General features: G+C 35.0%; 2 protein-coding genes across 2 annotated transcripts in view; one reads left to right on the top strand and one right to left on the bottom strand.

Annotated features, from left to right (window-relative positions):
* kek2 (leucine-rich repeat, immunoglobulin-like domain-containing kekkon 2 protein) overlaps positions 1-24516 on the top strand; it is a 939728-nt gene that overhangs the window by 648392 nt on the left and 266820 nt on the right. The gene's annotated exons all lie outside the window — the stretch shown is intronic.
* Positions 14-1390, bottom strand: LOC145685255 (uncharacterized). Its single transcript, XM_081757621.1, has one exon. It carries the CDS (start codon positions 1388-1390, stop codon positions 14-16), a length of 1377 nt encoding a protein of 458 aa, XP_081613747.1.

Genomic DNA, 24516 nt, shown 5'->3' with positions numbered 1-24516 from the left:
CTTTTGTTTAGCATTAGTAGGTTGAACACGTGTCTTCGAATGTCTCAAGAGATTTTTTTGCCATAGCTTCTTCAATCTTTCTCTTATGGGGCGAGCTGGTGATAACAGTTGCTGTACCTCGTCTCGTAGATGTTGATGGTTGGATCACTGGAATGATCCTAATGTATTGAGGAGTAACTGCTGGCTGCTGGTTTTGAAACTGCTTGCTGGTGGATGCTTGGTCAGAAGGACGGATCATATCATCGGGATTATTAGTTCCATCCTGATGTTTGGTGTCAGACTGTGGATGGGCAAGAAAATCCGCTTCACTAAAAATATTCGGATTGTATGGAATAATGCCCGTTTTGCGAAATCCGTTGACAGCTGTTTGTACGACTGCAAAACGCTCATATGCTTCACGGAACAGACCAGCTACCTGAAGATTGCCAACTGTGCAACCAGGATGGTTACTCAACCAACTTTCAATGGCTTGACCATAATACGTCTTAAATGGAAACATGAAAGCAACATCAAGTGGTTGCAGTTTCGGTGTAGAATGAGGAGGCAAGCAAACTATTGACACTCCATGTTCGCGAGCAGCATCTATTACATTGATGTTACGCGTGTGCGAATAATGTCCGTCTACAATTAACACAACGGGGTCTTCTTTTGAATGTTTTGTGATCAACAAGAAATGTTGAAACCACTTCTCAAACAGATCGGCCGTTATCCATCCAGACGGGTGAACCGCTCCGATACTTTCTGGTGGTGCCCCATCCATCAGTTCACTTTTCATTAGTTGTCTTGGGAAAATCATCATGGGAGGCACAAATTGCCCAGCAGCAGACATGCACATCACTACAGTGATTAACGAACCGCGCTCAGCAGAGGACACTTTATGCACCTCGCGTTTTCCTTTCATGGCCACAATTCGCGCAGCTTTGTGTTGCACGATCGAAATGCCCGTCTCATCAACCTTGAACACTTTGACCGGGTTAAATTGAACTTTTTCCAGTTCTGGCTTTAACAGAGCAAAAAACTGTTCAACACTTTGAGGGATGAATCCTTGCATCCGAGCAAGTGACAGAGATTGAGGTTTTCGAATTGAGATTTCGGGATGTCCTTTGAAGAATAGACGCATCCACTTACGTCCAGCTGTTTTATTTTCTACGGAAAACGGGTGTGTAATATTGCACCGAATAGCAAGTTGATAGGCCATGCGTCGTAAATCTTTCAGTGTTATACCGTAAAAGTGCTTCTCCATGACCATGCAGTATTCAACAAGTTGTCTCTCCAAGTCGGGGGTCAGCACTGGTTTCCTGCCAATTGTCTTCGCTACCAACTCTTCTCCACTTAAATGTCCACCTTTCTTCACATAGTCTTTCAATGTCGCCCTACGGTGTAGGAACATTATACATCTTACTGGCTGCTTTGTATCCCAACTCTTTCTTCCGCACTGCAGCAATCGCAGTCCTCATAGCATCTTTATTCCATTGTTTCTGGGGACAAATGGAATGCATGTGTGAGTTCCTAATTTCGTCCCCTGGGAATAAGGGGACGAAATTCGGAACATACATGGGGACGAAATTAGGAACAACTTTCCCGCTCACATGGCTCCTCCTACCTTCCTAACAAAAATACCTTGTCACACTTAAACACATACAAATATTGCTATTGTCATCTACTTACACCACTGACATGTGGACAGTACCAAACCAATACTTCCAACAAATACAATAGAATAATATGAACAACACTGCAAGAACTCACCTTCGCAAAAATCACACGTTTCCTCGTCAAACAACAGCACACGCGTCCTTGACCGCTACACTCTCACAACTGCCCCCGCTTGCCTTCCCCTGCACAAATGTTGCTGCACCGACAGCGCTCCTACCATCAACAACGTGAAACTGAAGGGGACGAAATTAGGCACGTGGACGAAATTTGGGCCCCCTACCTTAAATAAATTAGTTTTACCGTTATTATTCCAATAAATAAGTAATAAGTTGATAGCTATTTTTATATGGTCCATTTGAATATTTCCTTCTCACATATTTATTTTTCTTTAACTCACATCACCTACTAATTTTCTTTTAACTCACGTTGCCTTTTTTCTTTAACTCACATCACCTACTTATTTTTCTTTAACTCTCATTACCTACTTACTTTTCTTTAACTCACATCACTTACATTTTTCCTTTATCTCACATCACCTACTTATTTTTTCTTTAACTCACATAACCTACTTATTTTTTCTTTAACTCACATCGCCTACTTATTTATTTCTTTAACTCGCATCGCCGGGACTGTTAGCGTGGCCCTTGTAAGGTCTCTCGGAAGTGAAATACAATAGTGTAGTGGGGAACGGACTGTATACTGTGAGAGTTGATTTTACGTGGTGGTCTGTGCACCCTCCAGCTGCATCGAATTCAATTCTCGATCATGGTTTGGTGCCTACGTTAATAACAGATCCCGTCCTTAATAGATTTCTCAGTGTTACATACAGAAACTTCAAATCATTTAACATGCACCTCTGCTATGTTTAACTGACAAGGAGAAAGCATACTTTGGAAAATGAACTTCGGGACCATCTTTCGAAAGGTAGTAGTGCATATTTAAAGAGTTAATATTACAAACTGAGAGAGCGCAATACCCAAAATTAGAGGAGAAAAAGCGTTTTAAAATTTATGAGTTCGCCAGATATATGATACGACGCGTAAAGTTGCCAAGCGATGGCGTGGCAGAGTGAGGAGCATCTACGGCTCACATGCAAAGGGTCCCGGATTCGATTCCCGCTCAGGTATATTTTTCTGTTTTTTTTTTTTTTTTTTGCTTTAACCAGTAAAGACCCTGGTTATAGTATAATCCAGTATTATCAAAGATACTTTCCCCTCATCCCCGTTGTAATTCGCACACTGTCCACGTATATAGACACAAGCGTCAAAAACATTTTTAACACAACGACTGTGGTATCCATGGTATTACTTGTGATATCAATATATTTACGGAATAGTTTACATTTTCTTACTAGTTAACATGGAACATTTACAACTGATTTGAACATTTATATTGTTATATACATATAGTGAATTAACATTTTACTTGCAGTTACAAATCACTACTTTATTGGTTAAAGCAAAAAACAAAAAACATGAACATTTATATTTTTATAAACATATAATGAATTAACATTTTACTTGCAGTTACAAATCACTACTTTATTGGTTAAAGCAAAAAACAAAAAATACTCGTTTGGGAATCGAATCCGGAATCCTTTGAATGTGAGCCGTAGATGCTCCTCACTCTACCACACCGTCACTTGGTAACTTCACTAGTCGTACCATATATGCGGCGAGTCGGAAACTTTAAGATACCTTTTCTCCGCTATTTTTGTCTATTGCGCTCTCCCAGTTTGAAATATTAACACTTTAAATGTGCACTACTCTCTCGCGAAAGATGGTCCCGAAGTTCATTTATCAAAGTCTGCTTTCTCCTTGTGAGATCGTATACTTGAATAGTATGACATAAAATGAAGTTATACGAGAAATAGATTATTAAAATACGTATTATTATTTTTTAAAATTATATTTACATTGAAAGGTTACACCTTGTAGAGAAATAAATACGATGGAAAGCGCTGCAAATGATTAAGACATATGGTTAAATTAAATAGAGCAACCTCAATAAGATACCCAAAATCATTAAGGTCCATACAAAAAGAAGGGAATCAACTACTTCCTATGTTAAGTACTGTCAACAAGAACAGTCAGAAGACAGCTAAAATAGCTTATAAAATATAGATTAAAATGGCCAAAACTCTTCCAAAATTATGGCTAAATTTGTAGTTAATAAAATTTAGAAATAAAGCAAGAAGAACATTTCTTAATTCTTAATAAAAACCATGTGAAAATGACTAGAGTGTGTCATAAAACCACTAAATCAACAACACTGGCTAATTCCTGGAAACCCAAAGTCGTGCGCCCTGCAATGACACTATACATGAAGTGAACTAGTTACTCTATATAAACAATTATGATAATAAACAATACTACAGAATCATGCTTCTGTATTTGCATTTCAATTAGTGCTGCGATTATATGCGCATATTCACATAATACGCACATATCTGAATGACAGGAAAGCGACTATGTTTGTGAATTCATAACTCTTGAATTACCCAACAGATATCCATTAAATTTTCAACATGGGTGAGGTTCGGGCCTGGAACGGATTTTATCAATTCATTTTACCGGTACAACGTAGAGGAGTGGGGAAAGATATATTAAAATAAATAAAACTTAATAACTCTTGAAAAACGCGACCGAACTCGATGAAATTTGCCACATACATGAGACTGGGTCTTGGATGGTTTTTACCATTTCATTTTGACGGTGCAACTTACTGGAGGAGCAGGAGGGAGAAATTTAAAAATGGCCCAAATGACCAATATTTGTGTCGAATCCATACCTTTCGGGGTCGCTGAAATGAACAATGACACTTTTGACCCTGTTTACATCCAAATTCAGCCCCAGAACTTGGGGACGGGGAGGTACATAAAAATTACCAAAATGGCCAACATTATTGTCGAATTCATAGTATTTCGAGGTCACTGAGTTGAACACTGACACTTCTGACTCCAATTAAATCCTAATTCAATCGCACAACTTGAGGGTAGAGGGATTGAGTTGATTCTAACGTTCCGTTCAGCAGCGACGCTATATGAGACGTGCACCTACTGATCAACGTGGAATCCGAACCACCTGAGCTCACGCCGAGAAGGGAAAAGAGGAGGAAGGAGGATATATATATATATATATATATATATATATACAGGGTGGTAGGTAACTCCACCGAAAAACTTCCGGAGGTGATTCCTTATATGAAACGGAAGAAAAAAAAGCTCTTATAAACATGGGTCGAAAAACCTCTCCTTTCAGAGTTTTGAAACGCCGTAAATTCGAAAAATCACGTTTCAAAACACCCTGATTTAGAAACTATAGGACCTATCCCAAGCGGTTTAAGGAATTACACAGGAACTAGTACGCGCTCCATCTAAATATCCATGTTTTACCATCTTCCGATATCCGCGAAACGAACTGTAAAAATGAAGTTGAAGTGTAGGGATACTCCTTTAAGTACTAACAGTGCGTTGGTTTCGCTGGTACCGACGAATTCTGAAACATTGATATTTAGACAGAACGCATAATAGTTCTTGTGTAATTCCTTAAACCGCTTGGGATAGACCCTATAGTTTCTAAGCCAGGCCGTTTCGAAACTTGATTTTTCGAATATTCGGCGTTTTATAACTCTCAAAGGAGACGTTCTTCGACCCATGAACTTTTTTCTCCCATTTCATATAAGGAATCACCTCCCAAAGCTTTTCGGTGGAGTTACTACCCTGTATCTATCTATCTATCTATCTATCTATCTATCTATCTATCTATCTATCTATCTATATATATATATATATATATATATATATATATATATATATATATATATATATATATATATATATATATATATATATATATATATAGATAGATAGATAGATAGATAGATAGATAGATAGATAGATAGATATAGATTATACCTATATCAGTGTCGAATCCATAGCTTTCGGAATCACTGAGATGAACAGTGACATTTTCAACGCCATGCCCACACAATGTGGGGGCAAGAGAGGAGATGTGTAAAAATAATAGAAAATTACCGACATCAGTGCCGAATCCATAGTTTTCGGGGTCGCTCAGACGAGCAGTGATATTTTCGATGCCATTTAAATCCATGCGACTAAAACCAAAAATAGCATATTTCACCAAACACATAAGGAGTTGTGCATTTAAATCTTTTATTTTTATCCAGAGCAACGGGTAGAAACGGATAGTAGTGGATTATAATTACTGCTGCGATTATATGCACATATTCACATAGTATGTACATATGTCGATGAATATAAAATATTTATGTATAGTAATTCTCCAAAATGTATTATGATAAATGTAAAAAAAAAAAATAGTGTCATAAATCCATTAGTATTTAATTGACGCCATAAAAAGTATATTTTCAGCTTATAATTACTGAAATATAGACTTGCAATTTGCTTCCTGCTTGTATGGTTTTAGTTCATATCTCTTCAGCAAGACAAATTTACTATATTATTAGCTAGTATCTCACGAAAAGAAAAAAAGAATGTCCAAAAATGAGACATAAATATCGATCGATATACTTCGTCGGGCTGAATAAAAATGACATAGGTATGTGCGAATCATCATACGAGGTTTACGAGAAATCTACCAACCTAAAGATGTAGTAGTGTCACGTGTACAGCATGTGAAGGAGTTTAGTTTGTATGACGTGATGTTTTCTGAATTTATATTGAAACCGGAACTAATTAGTAGGACTCTACCACTTCGGGTTTTAGTAAAGAGATTAGAATGGAGATAGAACATTTTCTTGAAATGCTTAATTCATTACTGAAAACGTTTGTCATTATCTTTTACCGTTTCTACTCTATAGCAATCACTGTTAAAACCGGTAGTGGATGATTTTTGCACTTGCAATTTGAATAGTGGTTTAAGCGAGGGGATAGTACCTCTTGGAGATTCTAAATGAAAACGAAATGAAATATTTCGCCTTAACTTCCAACGATTATGTCCTTTTAGGCTAATGGAAACGATGATTAAGGAAATTGAATGATGATAAAAGAGTTGGTGGAATGAGGAAGTTGGAGGAAACATAAGTCTTTCGAGAAAATCCACGAACACGATGTTGTCTACCACAAAATTACTTGGACGGGTATTGAACCAGGGACCCCGTGCAGAAGAGGTAACGCAATTTAACTGAATCACTGTGCCTCTATAGAAGATCCGAAAAGAAAAACACTTCTCGGTATCTTTTATCTTTCTGCTTTATGTAGGCGTACATAAGTTTTAGTAAATCCCATCACTTCGAATTTTAAGGATGTACTTGAAATGTGTTCTTGGGGCATGTAATCGATTGCAAGCATCTCTACCAGTTTCGAACAGAATGTGACGTACATTAACGAACTCTATTTTTGTTTTGACTCTCTGCATCCTGAAAAAAATTGATAATCATCCATCAAATAGTTCTTGAGAGTTTTTTTTTTTTTTCTCTCTCAAAATTGCCTAAGAATACGAGTATACATTTGTACACTTTGCCAATAAACCTTTAATGGTTTAACAAGGAAATGATTGACGTAGCATGAAAATTTGATCTTACACTTCATTTTTACTGTTTTTCATGAAAACAATTATTTCTATAATTTTTTCCATTAAAATATAGGTGAAGGTATTTTACAAATTTATCATCTTTTCTGGAGCAGAATGATACCCGTTCGGTATCACTTAAACATAATATACATGTAGTACTGGATCCCCCCCCCCCCGAAACTTGGACACCTCGCAACAAAAATTTCTGGGTGCTCGCCTGATATATGATTACTAAAGTAAACTCTTTAAAAATTGGTATACACAATAACCACGGCATCTATACTGAAGTACGTCCTCATCAAATTATATTCTCATCAAATTGTTCATATTAACACTAGCAAAAACGATAGTACGTAGTATGGTATTAATGAGATAGGTATAGCTCAAAATTATGCTTAAGTCTTAAATTGAAATTTTTGCTTTAACTACAATACATGCAAAAAAAATATATATATAGAATATACATCTACACATAGAAGAACCAAGATATGACATCAAGAACAGCAAAATTACATATTTGAGTGCAGGGGCGTGCTCAGACCTTTTTGTTGGCGGGCCCCTAGGTTTTCCCTGGGGGTGTTCATTACGTCTATTTATTATTAAACTGGTGTCATTCTGCACCAAAAAAAGCGGTAAGTAATTGTTAATTACTGCCACCCAATATTCTCAGAAAATTTGATAAAACTAGACTATTTTTATAAGGAAAAGAAGAGAAAAAAATGAGGTGTAAAATCAAATCTTCAGGTTAAATGAAGGCCGGATTAAGGGAGAATTAGTGGACTATAGAGCCAGGCTTCCAGGCGGACAAGGGCCTCGGAATTTTAAGGTACTCATTTTTTTTTATTTGTTACATTTTATAACAGGGTAACTTTGTTCTTTTTGGAAATTTCTGTTAGGTATAATATCATGTAATGCATGACATAGTTGATGTCCTAGAACTACGTGTAATAATTTAACTTTCCTACTGCACTTTCACAGAAAGTATTAGGTCAAGTCAGCAGGCGTCACATTTTATTTCCGCCTTGGGCCTCCAGATTGGGTTAATCTGGCCCTGAGCTACATCAATCATTTCTCCGTTAAATAAGTACTGCGTAGTTGTGTTAAGAAAGTATGTAAATGGTAGTAGAATTACGAAGTTTTGAAGTATCTGAAACCGGTGAATCCACTGTGAGTGTGCACTTGCTTAAGAGGCTTCATCCCCGCGGAATTAAAATACCGCTAATTTTATAGCAATTACGTAATATCTTCCAATAGAAAAAGGAAATCGGAATGTGGAACAAGAGCGCCCTAGACAATATTATTTTGCGTGAGGTACCGTTATCACAAGTCTCCTAGTAGCTTTCCGTTTCCAGCCGTTTAGAAACGCGAAAATAAATGCCGATTTTCAAAATGGCTCGAAATCGAAAGCAGATAAGTGAGTCGTGAAAACGATATCTCATGTAAAATGGTATTTTCTAGGACCCTCTTGTTCCACATTTCAATTATCTTTTATCTATTGGAAGATAATACATAATTACTGTAAAATTAGCTGTATTTTAATTTCGCAGGGACGAGGCCTCTTAAGTGTTTTTTCCGAAAAAAGAAATCAATAAAAACGATTTTTTTCGATGCTAGAATGTATGATGTTTGTCACTAATGATAATTAATAATTTTTACTCTCCAGTATATAAAGAAAACAAAACCCTGTTAACTACTAATGTTGTTTTTCTTCTTCAAATAGCAGCGCCTATACTCGTTACAATGGCCCAATTGCCTAATGCCGCTTTTGTATTTTCCTCTCAAGATTGGAAACCGTAATAAAGAAATAGTAGGGCGAATTACGATTTAAAAAAAAGAAAGAAAAAAGAAAAGAAAAGAGTATGGGTTAAATTGACCGGAAGTTGAAAATTGAGACTTTTTAAAAAAAGATCATTTAATTTGAAGAGGATGCAATGAAGAATACTTTATCAGCAAAAAATCTTTTCAACACCATAAATATGACGTAAAGTTTAGGAAGAGTTGCTTTCGAGCCAAAAAAGAACGCTTTCTGGCCAGTAAAATTCCAAACAACACAATACAACATACGAATTGCTTTAGTATTTTCTAGTGATACTTGATATTGACGTTTCGATACGCATTCTTTATGACTCCACATTATTTTCCCCAACATTTTTCTCTTTTTAACACATCAACCATTTTAGGTTAATGTGTTTTCTTGTTCATTTTCTTCCTTTTCTTTTTTTTTTAGATTACCCTCCTACCTTACCTTTGCTTTTGTAAGCGGCATGTTTACAACCGTACACCAACTTTTTTTTTTTTTTTACGTAAAGGTGGGGAAATAAAGAGTCTTCTTTTCTATGCAGAGAATAGAAAAAAACATGCAAGTTACGACGTACTAAGAGTCTATAACATGCCCAAGATGAAAATATATGTGTACATTTTCTTCGAATTATTACCCTACGCTTGCATCTGTCTTTAGTATTTTTTTTTTTAAAAAAAAAAACAGTATATAGTGTTGCACGTATATACTTATATTCACTTCTCTTTCTTTGTTTGGTAGGTGATATAACGGTGTGAAAGTAGGATTGGTTTCCGCTACCAAATGACCCTTCTTTACGATGTGTTTATTACGGTGTACACAATTACGCCTAATATGGATAGGGTGGGGTGGAGTGAACTTTAGTGATACAAACACACTCACTCACTACTACAGTACAACATACACCTAAGTGCAACATACATAGGCAAAAAAAATCATCATGGAGGAAGACATGATGAAAGAATGGAGATTTGTAGCCCGAAAGGAATTAATTTTTGCTCCAGACGAAAAAAAAGGAAATGGAAGATGAAAAAGTAGACAACAACTAGTATAAGAAGATTTACAACTAAATTAATTAAGGAACATGCAGTTAGTCATTGTACGTACATACAATATGAACAATTTTTATTATTTTACATTACAACAGCGGTTGCACTAGTTTATGTCTTTTTTCCTTCGTTACTTTGCATCTTTCTTTTTATTTCTCATAGTAAATCCTAATTACTACTTTTCAAGTACGTATCAATTATTCCATAAATTGAAATATCAGTATATCTACTGAATTAACTATAAATTACCAAGTATATAAATCGATGGTGAAGTTTAGGATTCAATAAATAATCTACTCATATAAACTTGCACATATATAAACTTCTTGTTTTCCTTTAGCTCTAATAAGTTTTTCGTAACGAAACTTTTGTTCACCTACTGGTCGTTTCGACCTGTGCGACTTCTTGAAGTAAAGTAACCCGGTCGGAAGCACCGTGAACGACCTCTCGCATTACGTAAAAATAGTATTGTTTTGTAACAATCTTTTGAAACCTTGTTCGTTTATTTTAGTGTGTTGCTGCCTTCATTGTGAATTTAGTGATATTTTTTGTACTGGTGAGTGAACATAATACATGGGTGGCAAAGAAGAAAACGAATAGAAGTGACCTAGATAGCGTTGACAAATAAATTTCATGCCGTAAATATGCTGCTTCAAGTGAACAAAATTCTGGATTTTCTGTAAGTTATAGAGCACTGCAACCGATTTCAAGGATATTATTATTATCATTATCATTATCATTATCATTATTATTAATATTATTAGACCCTATTATTATTATTATTATTATTATTATTATTATTATTATTATTATTATTATTATTATTATTCAAATGATCTGCCTGAAATAGAACTCAACTCAACTCTAGGACTGGAATATAAATAGTTTGTGAAAAAGCTTGGAAAAAATATTTACGCTGAATATTTGGGACGACATCTTCTAAATAAAATACATCATCTGGACACAAAACATAAGTTATACAAAATAACAGAGTTCAGAAATTAACACTGTTTCACTACCCACTAATGACAGAAATGCTCCCGGAAAATGGTAGCATGCGACTGGAAGAAAAACAAGAAATCGAAGATAAATTGTCATCAGTGTAAGAACTATATCTGTAGAGAGCACACAATCTCAACGTGCACTTGTAATTTCAAAATAATTACGCAAGTAGTAACTTTGAATAAACTAGGGGTGAAAGTAGCACTACAAAACTACTGGAGATCAACTTTCAATCCGATCGTAAACATGTCTCGGGTTAATTTCTCTGCCCCTGGGGACTTTTATCCGCTATGTTAATGCCTGAAGTCATCACTAACAACGAGTAAAATGTCTGAAAATCTTGATTCTGAGGTTGAAACTGACCACTAGTGAAATAAAACCAAATTCAAGATGTTAAGTTGTGATCAAAATGTAGTGTATATCTATACCTATATCTATCTATCTATATATCTATATATATTCACTACTAGTAACTGCTTTTGTGCTTACTATTACTTTCTATTATTTATTTATTAATTTTCTGAGTTTTAACATGTTACAATTATGCATTGAGACTTAGAAAGGTGGCTATAACGATATTAATGATAATGGAATAACGGAAGTGGGAGAGAACGAGAAAAACTCGAGAGAACCCGAGCACACGGTTTTTCAAACAACAAATGTCTTTTGCAAGGAGCTGAGATCGAACCAGGGAGCCCATTTGCAAAAGCTAAATACTCTACTATTGAGCTACCGCGACTTATCATTTCCCTTTAGTTGTTGTTTGTTTATTGAGGGAATAGTAATAAGGAATCATTATATCATTGACTTTCTTTTCAAATAACCTAATCAATTTTAAGTGCGTGTATTTTGAAATGTATACTTATTATTAATGATAATATTGGTCATTCACGTATACAGCACACTAATGAAACTTAAAACACTACTCGCGTACAAACGTTTCATAAGTACTGAATGTCATTTCTGTACTCCATACTACAAATGATAGAAAATACCGCTGTTTTATTCATGTATTATTGAAAACTGTAATTACTGTTTCTTTTCTTGTATGAAAGGAAAAAATCACTTATTAAATATCGATATATATATATAATATTCATTTAAGTTTAGTTTTAGCAGCACACTCCAAAAGGCCGTGTGCGACTTCTCAGTTACGAAACTAGGATGCGACTTCTGAAGGATTAACAAATGTATTTTATTTTGTGAATTTTTCCACGAACAACCTTGCAAACCTATATCAAATTTTTCAAGAACATCGCTATACATTACAATCCGTCAAGTAGTGACATCTGTTAGCATCAGGCAGACAAGTGACTGGGCACGTAACGAACACCTGTTAGCATGATTGTTTACTATTAGAAAATAGCGTCGCACACTGATGTCAGTACGCCGTTCAGTGATGTCAACCCGTGGAGAAAATCTGATTTTGTGGGATTTTTTTGACAATTTCTCTAAAAGGGATAAAGGGAATTTTCATTGAAATTGGCAACAAAAAAAAATCTGTATAGGGGCAAAATTGACCAATGACTCATCAATAACCTTAAAATCAGTATTAATTATCAAATTTTGTTACCGGAAAATGCATGGTAGTGCAGAAATAACTTGTGATTCTCCACAAAGTGTAAATTATGCTGTGGTATTTTTAAAACAAATAATATAGTTAACGGAAAAAAAAATAAAATACAAAACAAGAAGCAATCAACTTCGAAGATGTTCCAAAGAAAACGACAAGAGAATCAAGTTTTTCTATTATCCTTACGTTCATTTCATTATGATGACACAAAAGAATTGGACAACCTGAGAATAAAATGTACTCTTTTTCAACATGTTCAACTATTTCTTTCACTTAAGAAAAATAGTTATTCATCAACTACTTGATAAACATAGCAGATCAAAATTTATGGGTAGTTAACTGATATATCGAAGAAAGTGTGTGATATACAAGTCTCATTTTTCATGTTTTTCTTTTTTAAAATTTTAATTTTGTAATTAGTTTATAACGTGGGAAATTTAAGATCGATATTGGAATTTCTGCTTCTCGAGATAAGATTTTGTATTGTTTGAGGTTGACATCACTAATGCCGTTTATGAAAGAATGATCATTGTTCCCCTCGTCTTTCTGCAAACCAACATTACAAATCTCTTAAGCAAGGTTGTATAACATTTCAGAATATCGTGGCGCATAGACTGTTTCTCTTCTATAATTAGGGTCACACTGTTACGGTATTGTGTAATTTTTATATAATAACTTGTATTTACGGGCAAAATGTGCTTTTAAAATATGCACAAGCGGTTCAAAAGAAAGGAGAAGAAAATATAAAGAGAAATAGATGTAATTTCTTTTCTGTTATTATGATTGATGTTCTGTTGTGATAGTGATATGACATGTTTTGTAAGTCGTCATAGCAACGGAAAACATATAATATGTAGAGAATCCATCTTATGATATATACATGTACAATATCTAAAAGTGTGTAAATGTTTAATTTATTACCTATTACAATAAAAAAAGGAAATATCTAAATGAAGTGCTTAGATTGATTTTGATAAAACAGTAACCTAGATTAAATAAATATACGTACTGAGGGCTATAACGACATATAAAATATGCAAAACAAGCATGATGCTAATTACAAACTGATGTTTTTCATAGTAATACACATTTAGTGGTCGTAATAAATTGGTGGTTCCGCCCAGGAACAAACTGGGACCTTAACGGTAAAATTGGGTTCTGTTCTCATTCGATTTACGAGTGGCAAAACGTCGTGTCTTTTAACGGGGCTGTACTTGTTCTTTTTACAATATTCACAGTAATTTGTCCTACCACGGTCTCTGTTCCATGAAGATTTCCTCTTGTCATCTTTTTGGAAGACTTCCTCTATTCATCTGATGTGTCTCTGTCCTACTTCTTAGAAATAGCCTCGTTGCTGTCAGGCGGATAATTTTTATCTGGCGGATGATTTCCTTTTCTGTCAACCCACTCTTCTCTTCGCCCATCATTTTGACTTCCATTTCTGTACCTCGTCCTCTTTCCTCGGAACTTATATCTCCGCTTGCGATCATGTTCATCGTCGCTGCCTTCTAAGGTTAGCCTCACAACATTATCAGAAGTAAGTTCTTTACTTCCATTTGCTTCAATAATTTATCAAACAGGAACAGAATCGAAGCACTATGAGTCACTGTTTGTCTGTGAATTATCACTGGATGGAAAATTGAGACAAATTTTGGAATCGTGCTGATTGTCTTCGGAACAACCATCGTTCTCAGCATTCTCGTTGTCTTGATCCACTACACTCTGCTCTGTATGCTCATTAACTTTAGCTCCAACTTCTACGGAATTTTGATGTAAAGGCTGCTTCAATATCTGCGCAATTTCTTGTGATAATGGCGGGTTTATGTGCTCAATCAGGGACAGAGCAAATTGTTTGAAAAAATCAGCTATCTTTGAGGATATCATTTCTATATTACCACTTACTGCAGGTGTATTTTCATTCCCATTATCACTCATTTTAATATTTCTGAAAATTTTTCTTCCACTCCTTAACAAGGTATATTCCGTGTTAATGGTATTGATATAAAAGTAAAATATGATATATGATTGTATGAATTGTAGTTATTGCATATACGAGGGTCATTCGAAATCTCAAATTAGCAACATGTGATATCCAACGGTCCAGGATTTCTTTTTTTTTTATATTTAAACAAAAAGTCCCATTTTTCGGGCGACATTATGTAACGGTATAGTGTAATTTTTATATAATAACTTGTATTTATTGGCAAAATGTGCTTTTAGAATATGCACAAGCTGTTCAAAAGGAAGAAGAAAATATAAAGAGAAATAGATTTAATTTCTTTTCTGTTATTATGATTGATGTTCTGTTGTGGTAGTGAAATGACATGTTTTGTAAGTCGTCATAGCAATGGAAAACATATAATATATAGAGAATCCATCTTGTGATATATACATGTACAATATTTAAAAGTGTGTTAATGTTTAATTTATTACGTACTACAATAAAAAAGGAAATATCTAAATGAAGTGCTTAGATGGATTTTGATAAAACAGTAACCTAGATTAAATAAATATACGTACTGAGGGCTATAACGACATATAAAATATGCAAAACAAGCATTAAGCTAATTACAAACTGGTGTTTTTCATAGTAATACACATTTAGTGGTCGTTATAACACCTCCAGAATAAACTGTCTTAACATATAAATTGTTATCAATTTTTAATTCTACTAATAGTATTTTGTATGTATCAGATAAAGGATTTCTCTGCAGTAATTAATACTATGCATGTTAAAATAACGCTACAATTCCAAAATATAGAAGAGATATTGAAGCTTTAAATATAACGAATTTTGAATACTTACCTGTCAAATTAAAATTTCAGAGTTATGACAGTTTTGTTTTGGAGGTGCGGGATAATTTTATCTTGGTTGCCTCTAGACAAAGGAGAGAAAAGAAGACTAAACAATAGTTGAATATATTTAAAAATGTAAAATGGACCCAAACTTCACTGAAAATTGATTTTACCTATATTTTACCTAGTTTTGGGTATATCAGCAAAGTTGTTTTAGGTATATAAACTTGTTTTTGTTCTTAATTCAATTATTTTTTTTTTCAAATCGCAAAAATAGTTTAATCGTATGAGACAAAGATGGAACTAACCCTATCCTAACCAAACATACTAACTTATGTACATAAAATATTGTGGTGTTCTGATGAAAATTTGACTAATTGACATTTAGTACAAAAAAAAATATGTACGGCGTCCCACCAGTTTCTAAAAAATTACAATGGGCAAAGATAGGCAGGGGGGAAGGCTTGACGTCATGCCGCTGCCTACCGTCCCCCTACCTTTTCAGATCCACTTTTATCGCTGATCCTGATATTAAAGGAAATATAAGGAAGTAAATAATGAGGCAGTTGTTTTATCTACGTTGTAAATGCATTTTTCACTTTAAAGACAAAAAAAAAAATTGCTTTAGCGAAGTCGATAATCTTTCCTGCAACAGAGGGAACTAGTTATAGAGGCCTACGTAGTGAATTAAAGAGAACTTATATTTTAAGAACTTTTTCGTAATTATATTTTAAGAACGTTTTGCTAATTACCTTTGGACGTTTATTTATTTATTTTAGTATTTTCTATATATTATATAAAAAGAATTATTTTAAGGTTTGGCTTTTTGTTCATTTTATGTATGTAAAAGAACTATGGTAATATGATGGTGTTTTGAATCAAACATGTTTTAATTATTTTGTGTTTGACCAAAGTTATTTGATGTACTGGTTCAACAAAGGGCCTGTTTCTTTAGTTCTTGTGCTTAAAGTGATGGTTGACTATGGCATGTAAGTTAAAGACTCTTTATTGCCTCCGTGGCCAAGTCGGAAGAGCACGCGGCTAGTAATCCAAAGGTTGGTGGTTCGCGCCCACCCAAATGTAAATTTTAGCTGAACTGTTGAAACAGTTTAGAATACAATACAGAATACTGTAATTGGGCCCTAAAGGCCTGTTGTATTCTTAAATAAATAAATAAATAAATAAATAATAAATGAATTTAATAGTTGTCATTTTAGAGTATTCCTTTATTTTTCGGGTTTTGGTTCCAATAATAATAATAATAATAATAATAATAATAATAATAATAATAATAATAATAATAATAATAATAATAATAATAATAATTATTATTATTATTATTATTATTATTATTATTATTATTATTATTATTAAGTTATTAAGTTATTATTGTTAAGTTTTCTGCAATTTGGCAGGTCCTGGAACTAATGAGGTTTTATTTCAGTTTAGGTTTGGGCCTAGAAATGTTTCTTTCACGTTTCTCGAGCTTGACGTTTGTTTCTTAAGTACCAAATTTTGTTATGTTTTCCAAGTCATCGATCACTTGCATTCTTCTTCTTCCTATTCTTCGCTTTCCTTCCATCTGTCCTTTTACTGCGGTATGAACAAGACATTTTTCCCCAAGATGTGTCCAACCAAGTTGGCCTTCCTGCTAAAGATGCTTGCTAAAAGCGTCCTCTTCTCTCTTATCCGTTTCAAAACATCTTCGTTTGTTACTCTCTCTCTGTCCATTCTATCTTCTCCATCTTCCCCCAAGACCACATCCGATAATAACATCGGTACTTTTACTAATTGAGGAAAATTCTAACTTGAAAATAACTCAGTCGATTTTGTTCTTAGAAAGAACTTGTTATAAATCATTTTATAAAGGTAACCAAGAATGTTCTGTCGTTTTTTCACCCACCACTTTCGAACATCGATATGTCACCTAAAACGTGCCTGAGAGATCAAAAATAATCACCATCAGCATCGACAACTTTCATCCAACGTTCTGGAAGGCCATGGATTCCATCGAGGGAGAAATTAATCTGCCGTGAAGCGAAGAGGGTATCAAGTGCATTTTGCACCTCTACTAGGGATTTTACAACGGTATGTTGTATATTTGTGGGCCATGTTGTATATTTGTGGATCATAAGGTATTTGAAATATGTACTAGGCTGGCTGATCCTACTATTAGAAGAAGAGAAAGAAAAAGAAATAGTGTGTAGTCATAATGTTAATATATAAAGATATTAAAAATGTTTTAAAGAATGAGATTGTGAATAAGAGGTTGTCAGGACAACCAGTAATAAATAAAGCTATTCAGTTTTGTATGAAAGTAGACATCTTGAAGGATAAGTGTGTAACGTAATGTACACTTCTGAACTTTGATTATTAAATGAATTATGAAAATACATGTTGTAGAGGCTCAATAATTGCTAAAAGAATCAGTTATTCGTTATAATTTGAACTGGCGTCCTCTAAGGTGATTGTCCAAGGAAGGAAACAGGTGATAATTGGTCGGTGCAATCTCCGGGGAGGGTGGCAAATCCAATATTTTTTCCCATCCAGGTCATCTAGCAACGTGGGGCTTAGCGTTGTTCTTTAACAGGAGAACCCCTTTGTGATTCAGAAGTGCAGGCTCCAAAGTTTTGAATTTTTCTTGAACACGGCTCAACTGCTGACAGTACATAGTGGCATTCATGCTCCGACCAGCTGGCACCAGTTCCCGATGCACGATGCCACGAGAAGACCACCAAACCCACAGGAGAACCTTCTTCTGTTGTAGCGCTGTTTTCGGCTGTTATTGAACCGGTTCATGGGATGATAACCAATGATGACGGTCCCGTACAGGACCCACTTCTCATCACATGTCAATACCGTGTCCAGAAATGGCTCCTTCCTCATACGACACAGCAAAGAAACAAAGGTGTCTGCTCGCGTTGCCATTTGGCCCGGAGTCAAATCGTGTAGAACCCATCGATCCAACTTGTAGTGCTTCCCAAGTTGATGGAGGTGCTGCCGAATGGTTTCTTTACTCACACTGAATTGTAGTCCCAGTTCCTCACATGTCTGGCCACTGTCCACCCCAATTGCTGCCTGAAGATCTTCATTTTATACATGTGTTGGTCTTCTGGCACGTGGTGCGTCTTCGAGTGTTTCGTCACCGTCCTTAAACTTGTTAAATCACCGCTGCACTGTCGCGTACTCACAACACCCTTACCAAAGGCCCGACATATTTTCCGCCCCGTTGCAGCGGCGTTTGACTACAGTTTGATCTAGTACAGCATACACGCCCTTAAGACGCTCTGTGGAAGTCCCATGTTCACTCTGTCCTTATGCAAGTTCATGGTGTAACTGAACTGCCACAACCAGGCTGTATGTTGGATGTACCCACACCAACAACTGACCTTAACCTTATATCTATTCGCATTCAACTCACGGTATGACTGCCAATTGAACACAGACCTCCACAAAAAGCGACAGGACTTTCTTGGTTAGGCCTACCTTTATATATATAGTTGTAGCCTATATAGTTATTGCTCAGCGACATATGTTGGCGTCAGGTAGGAAGCAGTGCAGCTAAGGATAACTATCATACTGACTTTACTACTAAATTTACTTTTTATTTAAAAGATGATCGTTTATCTATAGTCAATTTCATAAACTGGATGTAAATTTTCTATATTTGGTGGTTTAATTTTGATAATAACTCTCTGTTGAATAAGTGATAGTACAGAGACTCCTTTTCGTTTCTATCATTAAAATTATGACATTATTTTTTCCCAATAAAGTAGCTAAAATTATAACTGAAAAAAGGGAAACAACCGATAAACTCTACAAGTACTTGTCGTATATCCTAGAAGCTAATGTTGCATAACAACGCATTCAGCTGCTATAAATTCCATATATTAGATATGCATTACTTGCTTCGAGCAACAGCTATAATCCCAGGTGTATAATTTAACATTTCGAAGTGACAATGGCGACCCGATAACCATGCCATAGGTTAGTAGCTAACACATCATCATACATAAACTATGCAATTCTAATGCTTCCACATAAAATTACTGCTTTGCTAAAACAGAATTAAAACAATATTTCAGGAAGGGAAGTTAACCTTATCGAATCTCTAAAGTATTAATTTTTTTGTATCACAAAGTGTGTGAATTAAATTATTTTTACAGAACAATGGAAAACGAACGGGGTATAAATTTGAACAAAACGAAACGCTATGTAACACAGTGGCGAATGAATGCACGAGCGCATGTGGACATAATTTAGATAAGGTGACCAGATGCCCCTTTTTAAAAAATATATATATATATATTACACTCTTCTGGAGGTTCAAATGCTCTATACTTCCCTTTTTCTCGCCAAAATCTTTACTATACACTCTTTTTCTGTGTTGCATCAAAATCATTTGACATAAAAAAAGACATTTAAAACTCAAAAGACATTTTTAATCACTTTTAGTGATATCAATAAAAGGATCGAGGTCCCTTTGTATCTGTTTGTCGTATGTGCCTCGGTTATGGGAGACCTGGGTACGATTCCCCAGCGGATGCTCAAATGGTTTAAATTCCACGTTATTCTCGAGCAGTTAGGCTCCAAATCAACCAAAATAAGTGTTCCCATTTTCTTGTTGATTTATGTCAATATACACTTTTTGGACAAAATATTTTATATTACCTTATTTTAGAGGGTACGGTATTTGGTTTAAGTGACTCAATTTATCATCACACAAGAAAAGTGCATAATATTTCAACAATGTGCTTTTGTAAATTACTTACCCTTTCCCCTTCCCTCGGGCTTTATTTCTCGAGTGATATCTTTACCAGTTGTCAAAACAATACCTCGTCATCTACTACAAACTGTTACAATCTTCTTACCCAAGTTAAAAAAAAAAAAAGAAAAAACAAAAAAAAAGAGCTGAGAAGTGTTCCACGGGTATGCATTATTTAGAAAATACATTTCTGAGGACACTTGTGGACGCAAAAAATCTGCCCCCGAATGAATCTTGTCGTTTAGGAAAGAATTAGAAGACATTGACTAGGGGCAAGATCAGGTGAATTGTGTGAGTGAATAATATCTTCGATGTACTTACTGTGTATAAATCTGTGATAATATTCGGTGCGTTGTCTCAGTAGAGAACTAAACCTTACTGAAGGGGCAAGGTCGTTAAGTGTAGAGCACTCACCTCTAGTGCGAAGGGTTCCTAGTTCGAACAGGGATCAAGTGAGTATGTTGTGGGCAACAACGTGTCCCGGAGTTTTCTCACAGTTCTCCAGTTTCCTACAACATTATACCAAATATTAGTTCATAGACGTTCGCTTTCATAGCCTAAAATGTATAAACATTGGGCATAAAACTAGAACCTACATGCCATTTAATTTCAAAACCTGACTCAGAAGTCCGGTCGGTGTGATTACACTTTAAGGAATAATTCCTTATTCAAAAATTGAACAATTTACTGCTGAGTGATTGTTTTCCATTTTGGCATGATATTAGCCTGAATTAGGCATCTTTTGTTCAAGAAATTGCATAAAAAATACTTTTATTCTCGAAGAAAAAGGTAAACATCTTTGGTTGAGACGAAGAGGAGAGTTCTCATTGTTTCTATTACCATCCTGTTCCTAAATTGAAGAGATGTTTCTATTTTTAGATAGCTTTCCATCTATTATGATAACAGGTTCAAACATCTACTGATTCCCCAGTTTCTTTGCAGATCACTGGCGATTGCCATTAAGGCCTTCTTCTCTTCATCTAGTTATCGAGGAGTCAGACGTGAACTACCTTGAATAATTACAAAATCATAGCAATTCTTTTAACGGTTGCAAGAGATAATCCTCTAAGGTTATAGATATCCTTAACAATTTACCTCCTGTTCTCTATTTCAGTAAAGTTGTCCTCCATCGAGCGTCCAAGCTTTGACCAATCTTCAGTTGCGACTGGTTCACCAGTAAATTTACTAACACACTTAAAAACAGTATTGTTCTATCTCTGGGAACATCTTAGAACTGGTTATGAATATCGACAGATTTTTAGGGGATCACGTTATGTTCCTACTCCACAGTGGAATTCATTATTTTAAGCCAGTGTCAGAAACAGCTAACAACTCTCTTTCACACACAAACCTACAAAAAATTATAACAGTAAGACGCTTCAAATTTTGCCAACCTACATGAAATGTCTTGTAGAACGAGTATGTCTCTCTGTCTGTCCTTCATCAGGTGTCAGCGCAAACTGTAAGAGAGCAGGAAACGGTTGTTTGGAAACAATTCAGTGTCGCAAGTAACCCTCTAGGTACACATCAACAATTTTCGGTTCAAATGTTGATCACCATAAAGCAAGAACAGTAATAGATAACGAGAACCAGCTTCTTAGAATCGATTTAGAGTTTCAAGGGTACATTTTAGTTCCTTTCGTATCTAGTAATAGATCGAAGTAGTAGAGATCAAGTAACACTTCCAGTTTAAATAACATAGAGCAAAATAGGCCAGATACAGTAAGATAAGGAGCTTCTTTTATATGCACTGATGGTCCCAGGAATAACATTTATCCCTCTCTTCAAACCGGAAGGAAATAGATTACTTTCAGTTTCAACACTGATCTCCGTAGTGAAAAACAGCGTATATATACAGGGTGTTTGAAAACAACACCAACAACGTTTGGGAGATGATTCCTGACACCAAGATAAGACAGAAAGTACAGACCAACCTGGGTGCACGAGTGCTTCCTTTCGGAGTTATAGGCTGCCGAAATCATGAGAAAATGAACTTTTATTTAACTAATGGAAATGCCAGTTCTTTGCATGAGGACAATAGATTTATGGGAAGTATTTTAAATCAGTTCCTCCTTAGAACATTTATTTCAATGATAGTATAATTATAAAAATACAGAAAATATTTTTATAATTTTATAGTGGCATAAATATTAAAACACTATATCACCACATAAATTGATTCTAACTGTGATCTAACCTTGGAATTAAAGGTCATCACAACTGTCATCAATCACCTTGAGGTGTCAAAAATTATAGAATCGATATTAATATCGGCACTAATTATTTTTACTTGTCACCGTCCTTCCCTCAGGAGTACTAACGGGAGCTGAATTTGGATTTAAACTGCACTGATAATCGTAGCGACCTCGAAAGCTACAAATTCGACACTCACATTGGTCGTTTTCGATCAGTTTTATATATCACCCCTTGTACTGGGGAATGAAATTGGACTTAAAGAGAACCTGAACTATCAACAGTTAACTCATAGTTCCACATAAACTATGGATTCGGCACTAATATCGGTCATTTTCTATCCTTTTTTACCCTCCCCTCTAGGTGTGCTAAGGGGTCTTACCCCAACAGTACCTCAACAGTAGTGTTCCAGACTGTAAGTAATATGTGAATCAAGTATATGGTTAAAATTGCTCCAGACATTCAAGAGTTGGAACACACACATATACATGCACACACAGATTCTTGTGTATGCAGAATGTGTAAAACTTCTTAGGAAACTTCTTTAAATATGCATCGATATCGGCAACGTTTTACATGAAAAGTAGCCTTGCAAAAATATTCTGATTCAGTGTCGCAAATTAACTGTAATTCTACCTAACTAGATACATTATACTGTGTCTGTTAATTATGTTCATAAATGAACCATTCCTTTAGATTCGTTCTTTTAATTTATGATCAGTTAATTAAGGAAGATCGTCTTTCAAAACAAACTTTCCCCGACAATCAATTATAAAATGTGCGCACAACATCTTGCAAAGTTACTTGTGATAACTTGTTGGAGCAAATAGAACATATATCATGTATGCTATAAAGGAAATTATTTCTGTGTTGACATAAAGAGGTAGCTAAAATTACTTAAAAGTTTCGTTGCACAAGTCATGTATATTACAGCAAGTTTTGGATGCTTTGTTAAAATCTATCACATATTCAGAGATATTCGATTTCCTGTCAGTTATAATTGGCAAATTATCTTTCGAAGTTTGAATGTGTGTTAGCTCTTCTCCAAAAAGTATTCATTTCAACACATTTGAATAATAGAAATTTTGGTTAGATGGAAAGTGAATGGTATATGTACTTACGTAACGGTTCAACTTACGAATAGACATACCATACCAAATAAATGCTGTAACCAGAAATATTGATGTTATATTTAATGACTTATCACAATTTCTTCAATAATTATAATCACTGAACAACTCTTAATTTTTCGCCTTTTACTTAATTTTCTATAGTAAACATGAATTACTTTGTACATGTTCAACGAACGATCAATTCCAAATCAACCAAGAGATCTACAGAAGTTATTAGTTTTTATTCTGTTGGAACAAATTATTTATGTCATTTATATAAACAAAATAATATCGTGTTAAATAGAAGCTTATATACATACATGGCCGGATCCAGTATTTTCTTACAAGGAGTGTACCAATAACTACCACTACATTTGAATTAAATTTAAATTATTTAATGCCTTTAGGGATCTGTTGAATACTGTATTGCTTGGTGAATTATTCCCCTTCAACCTTCAGAAAATCGACTTAAACTATTGCTTTTTTGAAAATTCTGTTTACTTTTAAGCCTTAAACGGAAACATGGTGGCAGAAAGTTGCGGAAAGTGTTGTTATTTTCATTGTTAGTATCTCATTTTAGTACGGAGGTGGGTGCATGCGCATCGGTGTACCCCGCAAATCCGGCCCTGGATGTATATATATTACTATATCTATCTATTGCAAAAATAATGACAAAAAGTCAAGGATCTTATAAAATAAAGGATCTGCCCTTACAACAAAATCTTGAAGCCATACGTCACAGTTTTGTCATCCTTATTCTGCCCACTCCACCCAATAGGTTCGCAATGTTTTCAGCCAACAAACATGGTGAAAACGAAAGTAGCCAATCAGACGATGGTGGAAACGAGAATAGCCAATCAGACGTGCCGATGGTCGGTTGTTTTTTGGCTTCATTATTTAATAGGATGAAGATATATATGGGCAGATCCTCTATTTTATAAGATGCTTGCAAAAAATACACTAAAAATGTTCGTAGAAGAGTCATCGTGTGAAATAACGAACGGGCGTAAGTCGCCA

Source organism: Thermobia domestica, chromosome 5, assembly GCF_964235325.1.
Source record: "Thermobia domestica chromosome 5, izTheDome1.hap1.1, whole genome shotgun sequence".
Taxonomy (NCBI): domain Eukaryota; kingdom Metazoa; phylum Arthropoda; class Insecta; order Zygentoma; family Lepismatidae; genus Thermobia; species Thermobia domestica.
This window is presented reverse-complemented; position numbering and strand designations above follow the sequence as displayed.

What these genes read in the sequence shown, in the direction of transcription:
- LOC145685255 (XM_081757621.1), bottom strand. Translation starts at nt 1,390, where the DNA reads ATGTTCCTACACCGTAGGGCGACATTGAAAGACTATGTGAAGAAAGGT.